The following is a 7,563-nucleotide window of genomic DNA, read 5'->3' on the forward strand; positions in this document are numbered from 1 at the left end:
AGCAGCAAATTATATCAACAAGAAAGATCTAGAGAATCTGACCAATACAGCCCTTTTGGTTACTTCTTCGTTGTAGTGGATGGGGAATTTCCGAGAAATTGAAATAAAAAGCAATCTGAGCTGAACACAAGCATTAGGAGTTCCGTTTTTACATTGTCCACTCTTAATACTCAATATTAATGTTTGGTTCAAAAAGGATTGTTTGATGTGTAATATCGAAATAAAGATCAACGCCAATCAGTTATTGTATACTTTCATCTCGTTTATTAATTAAAATTCAGTAGTAATTTAGTTTCTGCCATTCTAACAAAACGTTACCACTCGCCAGATTTTTTTCACTTTCTCATTTTTTTCTTCATTTTTTCTCATCATTTTTATTTTACGTTAATAATAATTAATAGTTAATATAATAATATACAGAGGGGATTGGAGTTTTTTTTATCTTTCCAGTAGATTTTTTGTTTTCATAAATGAAGGGTTTATTGTTTTTGCCATCTTTTGACTGGTGTCGTAGCATAACACCGGCTTTTCATTCGCTTTCACTCTTCTATGTTCAATCCAATGTTCTATTTTTACAGGTTTTAGTTAAGGAGAAAAAAAGCTCGCGTATCATCTTTCAATTTCTTTTTCCAAATCTTTTACGATTGCGGATATTCCTCTGCTGTTTTTTTATTTGTATAGAATGACGTGATCTCAGCATTCCACTCTATCCGTTGATAATCAAATATTTATTGGCACCATTTGCAGTTCATTTATTATAAACAATTTAACGGGATAAAAGATCCACAATCGCAATTTCTTCCAATTGCTCACTTTTTTCATAACTTAAATTCCACCGGTTCACGTTTTTGGTTCTTTTTTTTTGTCAGGTATTTTGGGCCCTAACGGCTAATTATCAGGCCAATTTTCGGTGTTTGTTGTTATCAATTAGTTTTCTTCTATTAATTTCATTTCTCTATAACCTCGCCTCCCAATTAATCACAACGCCACATTATAATTTTTCTTTTCTCATTGGACACTCACGTTTCATTAAAATAACAAAAACCAAAAGGAATAGACAATAATAACGAATGAATGAACGATCAGTAATTTTCTCACAAATCTACGAATTTTGGAATTTTCTCCTACATTGCTGGCACAGTGATATTTGAAAAAAAAACCCATTGGCACGGCTATCTGTCATGATAAAAAAGATAATAATTGAATAATAACAACAATTTTCAATAATCATAGCAAATCTCAAGATTATAGGAATAATTGATTTTGCTATAATGTAGTAAACACTTTTGACATGTGTCGACTGAATTTTTTCATTTCAATTTTAATCACAATACAGGATGAAAACTCAACAAAAACGTAAAAGATTGTGAGAAATATCTGATTGTCTTCAACGTAGAGGAATATTTTTTTGTTTAATTTTTTGCATGAACCTATACACTACCACGTCAACGCAAGATTCGTACAGGTGTCATTTTTCCCCTTCTTCCTAACTAATTTTTCTCATCTAATGTTTTTCTTGATGAATGCCAATCGCGGAATCAAATTTTCTTATCCCATTAAAGTGGAGAAAAATTAAACATGAAAAAAATGAAGAAAAATGAGGATATTCCAAACTCGATGACGCGCGACGCAGCATGCTCACTTAACTTACTAGCTTTATCTGGTACAGTATTTACAATCCATATTTACTTATGTTACATCACCCAGTGAATTCCACCCGAGCACAAGAGCACTCCCCTACGGTATACGGTTTGCCTGCGAGCGCTAGTCCCTCTCTGTGCTTGTGTATTTCTCTTTACTCATTTTTTCATATACGTATACTTTGTTCTCTCTAGTCATATATGTGTACGTGTATAGATGTTTTAATATCTATTTTAATAAACGATATTTGGAGATCGTGTGTATTCTTTTTGCTATTATATGCGTGTCCGAGTGTCTATCCCTGAGTGTGTTATATCCTTCTCTGCGACCTCTCTGACAGTTGATTAAAAAAAATTGTTTGCTTCACACTTAAACTCCGCTATTCATATTATTATGTTTTCGAATATTTCTTGATTATTGAATACTGCCGAATAACTGTGTAGCGACAGTGAAAGTTTTTTTTTTTGGTTTTGAATATCGTACTCACTCTCATTGGGTCGAGCGAGCCAACTTCTTGACGGCATAAAAGTTTTCTTTTCAAAAATTAGTTTATTCTATTGCTAGATTCGAAGCTGTTCATCATCAACACAGTAGACAGACGATTTTTCTCTTCGACGAAGTTGATCATTACTTGGTGAAAAAAGAGGGTCGAGAGGCTCAACAGTTTCTGGATAACACACACATGGATTACATGATCGTCTTTCAAAAATAATAATGATAATAATAATAATAATAATAATAATAATAAAAATAAAGAGACACGACACTTGTTTATTTTTTGAGCTGCAGCTGAGAACGAAGAAAAAGTAACTATAACATTTTGTCCACATTCCCTCGATTTTAAACGATGGTTTCGGAAATCGCGATGTTTTCCCGACGGTGGTTTTTTCATTGCTCTATTAATCATTTATGTATCACGTTCAAAACACTTCACCGAGAGAGAGAGAGACACACGTCACAGGGAACAAACAAACAACAATTTATCAACAACAACGTTGGGAACGACGATGATATAAAAGCGTTTAAGAGGTTCGTTCAAATTTCATTTTTACATTTTTTCATTCTGTTTATTGGCCTTGTCCAATAATATCCGTGGGATAAAATTCTCTGTCGACTTGAATAATCCTCAGTTGATTCGCTCTGTTCCTTTTGTCTACGCAAAGTTTAAAAAATTGCATCTTCAGGTTCGTTTATACGACTTTAACATGAGTTTATTCACAGTATTGTAAAAACTTTGCAGAATAGTTTAGTTTTCATTTTTTTAATTGCCACGGCTCTATTGCGTTTTTTAAAGTTATTAATCAATAAAGCCGGACACAAAAGAAACACTTGCGGCGGCCACCCCGGTGCTCCGGTTAAGGCCTCGTTATCACCCCCGTATCGAAAATAACCCTTTTCCTTGAAGTCACAAGTCATCATTGATTATCATCCAGATCGTCATTATCCAACTGACTCGTTATAAACTGTATGTGCTGATCAAGCTGTTGGTTTTGATGACGATGGTACTGCCACTGCAGCTACGAAGCACCGTATCCAGTGGTTCGTGCCTGGAGGTAGTGATGATAAAAGGGTGGTAGTCCATCAGGACTCGTTGTTGAATTCGATTGGGAGGTTATGGCGAGGCCCAGCGGGGGAGGCCCCGGCGAACGCTAGTGAGCCGCCAGAGAGTGTGCTGTTAAACCCTGAGGGCTCAACATTGGCGGACTATGACTGTGGCCCATTGGTGATCCATGAAGATGATCCTGCGGATGATAGCCTTGATGTAAACCTTGTCCTTGATGTCCAGGTGGCATACCGTCCATCATACCGTCGCCAAGTGTATTCGGAGGTGTCATACGTTTTTCTTTTTGCCGACGGTTGCAGAACCACACCCGAACGACTTCTTTTTCTAATTGTAAACTGTCAGCGAGAGAAGTTATTTCTTGGGCTGATGGTTTTGGCTGCTTGTGAAAATGTTGCTCCAATGCACCTTTAACTGATACTTCGATTGACGTTCGCTTTTTTCTTTTTCTACCCTGTGCCGCTATTTTATCGATACTTGTCGGTGAACCTGTCGTTGAGTCTGCCTCTTCAAGCCATTTTTGCAGAAGGGGTTTCAATTTGCACATGTTTTTGAAGCTCAGCTGTAATGCTTCGAACCTGCATATCGTCGTTTGCGAAAAAACATTGCCGTAAAGCGTACCAAGTGCAAGACCAACATCGGCCTGGGTAAAACCCAACTTGATACGTCGTTGTTTGAATTGTTTGGCAAATGCTTCAAGATCATCTGATGTTGGTGTGTCTTCTTCACCAGCGCTATGATCCCTATCTAGTGGATGACCACCATGAAGTGGATGTCCAGCCGGTGGACTGTGATTATGAGCATCCCTCAGGTGATGCGGTAGACCAGTTTGATGATTGTGAAGTTGATGGGGATGTTGATGTGGATGTTGATGTAGCATACCATTCATCGCAGCATGATAATGTTGTAGTGTCGTCGGTGATGCTGCACCACCACTTGGATTATAGTGAGCCGACGGTACAACTGGTGCATGCCATGAATGCGGTGATCCCATTCCAGGTGATTGATGTGGACCCCGGTGATGCATTGCTTGGACAGAGTCAGTTGCCGTCGCTGCGGCAGCCAATGGTTTAACATCCAAGCTCGAATTACCCTGAGCGTGTGGATGATGGTGTGGATGATGAGTCGTATGATGCATTCCCATTGATGCGGCCCATGAATCACTTCCTGGTTGAAGACTAACCCATGGATTTGTCGTCGGTAAACTCGTTGGATGAGACAAGCCATTTGGCGAGGGTGACGATGACACTTGGTGATGATGATGATGATGGTGGTGGTGTTGCGGCGCCGGCATGTACTTCATTTCACCGGCATCGGCGGCGCTGCGGGGCGAACCCGATGAGTAGCCACCTACAGCGATGTTCATACCGATAGCTGTACCCGAACCACCGTCCAGGTCGGCTGACACTGCGCTACTAACCGGCATGTACGTGGTAGCTGCCATCTACTCCCTCACCAGTCAATTATAACCGCACCACTTGCTGGTTGCGGTTTTTCACCCCCTTGTCAACAACACACAAATTTTTTATTTTGTTTGTTGATGACAGATGTACACTTATCTATTTCATTTATATTCACTTAACTTCTCAGTCCATGAGCGTTTTTTTCTTTAATTTCTTTCTCAAGACGAATTAAATTGATTTTCAGTAGTTCAGTACGGAGCACCCACTTTCATAGGTTGACTATAGGTATTCGATTAGATACTTAGGGAAGCCTAGAATTTCTCTTTATACTTTTCGATCACTGACAATTCAAAACCAAATAAAGTTTTGAATATTTGTTACACTAAAATTTAAAGGTCCTTGGCTATTTCAAAGAGTTTAAAATTGTGTAAGTCTCGTTAACTGACAATGTTCGGTGGTAGACTCCACATAATCACGGTTTTCACTACATTCCTATCCACATTATTTTCCATGTTTGGTTAAAAAAAAACCGAAGCAGACAAGCAAACACAAATTCACTCTTTTCGATGTAGTTCACTGTAGCGCCAAAAAATCGGATAAGAAGAAACTTAATGGTTTTTCTTTTAGTGGTCTATTTCCTCTTCGTACACAGTCATTTTTATATTGGGTCGTCCACATTTCCACATCATTCACGGGCTTATTTTAAAACAAATAAACTGAAATTCCTTGAAAAATCGTTCTCCAAGAAAAAATTAATCGTTGAATGGTCTGAAATTCACCACGACATCCCGACGCGTTTCATTGAACGTTTGAACACAATCTAACAGCACTAACGTCGACAAACCAGACTAACTGGTGACCACAGGACTAAACTCCGTTGAATCACACCGTTCTAAATTTGTAAACAGTAATTCTTGAAAAACACCAAGATTATGTGCAAAAAATAACTCCAGGTTACGCACAAACTTGAATACGTCAAACGATTGGTTAACTATATGTTCCTATGTGGGGATCACGATAACACGAATAAGCGAGACGGAATATAATTTCGTAGTTTTTGGAGTAAAAAGAAAATATACGGATAAGAGAAAAGACGTAGCTAGCTCTCATGCGTTATGCATGTTGTAGCTGAGAGCGACTGACTGCCTCGCCTCACAACTTGCCCGAGGTCCCCGACGGCCACCCGAGCTCCCACAGAGCTCGACATGCGCGCGACCCTTGGTTCGATTCCCCCACTCTACAGCCAATGCATTGTCATTGGTAGGAGTAGCAAGGTGGCCGTCGGTACTACGTCACCATTGGGCGGTGCAATCAGTCCAGCTCCGCCTGTCGGGCTATGAGGTCTGGGTTTGTCAGTGAAAACGGGGTTTTCTACATGCTATCTATAACAACGCTTACCCCTCGCGCGCTTCTATCAAGCCCGAGAAAACCATACCAACATCGCATAACTTCTGTTCTTTAACCCTTATTATTACAAAATGCCATTATTTTTATTTCAGTTAAATAATCTTATCGGCATTGACTGCATTATCCATGATAAAAGAAGATCTCACGTTTCATAGTTACTATTCTTTATTTTCATTCAATACGAGAAAACTTCTCGGCGATATTAAAATTACGTCTATCAAATAATTAAGTCCTAATGAAGATGTGAATTTATCATCACTCACTCTCCTCAAATATTTGAATAAACATGATATAATTTTAGTAAGAAGCGTTGTCATACTTTACCATTTTTATACTATCCTTTTATAAGAGTGGAACCAGGACGGGAAGGGGGCAGGGGTGAGCAAAGAGGGTTACAGACAAATATACACGTTTTAGAGGGATAGCATAGTGTATCTGGCATGTGCAACAGGTGAAGAAGTGAGGTAGGCGAGCGGGTGGAGGACTTCGTTTGGAATATCTTTAGTCTAGGGGTAAGAGAGGGGCATGATTGAATCGCAAAATCGTGTTATTGCACTCTTCTAATTAGAGTCAACAGCGCTTTTCCATGTAAATCATCAAAGATTTTCATGGTACACTTCATAAAAAAATATACACAACCATCAATGAGTTAACAAGTGAATCGAATCGTTAATGTTAGAAATAATATTCAAAGATGAGCTGTGCAACAGGTTATCCATATGATTATTTCGGCGATTAATTATCCAAGTGGATGATTTCGATACAAATGTCGAGACATTAGTCAAATAGCAATGGTTACAAAAAAATCGCAGTTGGCGTTCCGCACATTCAAATGAGGAAAGCCACAGGTAGCCATTGTAATACAACCCTTTTTATTCGTATATAGGTAGTCAAGTGTAGGCATATTTTGTAACGCTCATTTTTGTTGCCAAATCACCCTCAATGAATCAAGTCGGAAATAATAAAGATTTCCATGTTTTGTGCATGTCATTTCAGGAAAATAAGTGCGAATGTAAAATGTACCAGTTATTGGTTTTGTCTGGATTACTTGAAAACTTTATATTTGTGGCATGGACATTATTATAATGACATAAGAGCAACGAATAATTGCGATGACATGGGAGGAGTATTATATCGAGTTACATGAATTGCATATACGTACTTGTTGGAAATATAGACGTAATAGGAGATTGAAAAAGATGCACAATGAGAAATTTTACGAGCTATATCACCAGGAAGAGGTACTCTCTACTCTTTAATATTGCAGATTTTATACTACCTCCACTTCCCAATCACTCAATCTGGATGTAAGTTTTTATCAGTCAATACAAATTCCTTTAATCCATGCTTCCCTTTAGTCACTGGCTGCCATTGAATATTAAAAAGAAATAGGGAGGTGAATTTACACAAACATGTAGGGATTTCCATATATTAATAGAATGTGATTTTTTTCCGTTATATAAAATTGCGTTCAATTCAATACCCATTGGTTATACTTACAATTTGATAGAAATGGAACTGTTTAACGTGTAACCCTTGGGGTAACGGTTA

At 38.3% G+C, this 7,563-nt stretch overlaps 1 protein-coding gene across 1 annotated transcript; it reads right to left on the reverse strand.

Annotated features, from left to right (window-relative positions):
- Positions 1 to 461: 461 nt before the first annotated feature.
- On the reverse strand, positions 462 to 5,782 carry vvl (ventral veins lacking). Its single transcript, XM_011316566.1, has one exon. The coding sequence runs from the start codon at positions 4,644 to 4,646 to the stop codon at positions 3,291 to 3,293; it is 1,356 nt and encodes a 451-aa protein (XP_011314868.1). The 5' UTR covers positions 4,647 to 5,782; the 3' UTR covers positions 462 to 3,290.
- Between the last annotated feature and the right edge of the window lie 1,781 nt (positions 5,783 to 7,563).

The sequence above is a fragment of the Fopius arisanus genome, unplaced genomic scaffold (assembly GCF_000806365.1).
Source record: "Fopius arisanus strain USDA-PBARC FA_bdor unplaced genomic scaffold, ASM80636v1 scaffold00007, whole genome shotgun sequence".
Taxonomy (NCBI): Eukaryota; Metazoa; Arthropoda; class Insecta; order Hymenoptera; family Braconidae; genus Fopius; species Fopius arisanus.

Bases quoted from the DNA above. Each gene is read 5' to 3' on its own strand.
- vvl (XM_011316566.1), bottom strand. From the start codon at position 4,646: ATGGCAGCTACCACGTACATGCCGGTTAGTAGCGCAGTGTCAGCCGAC.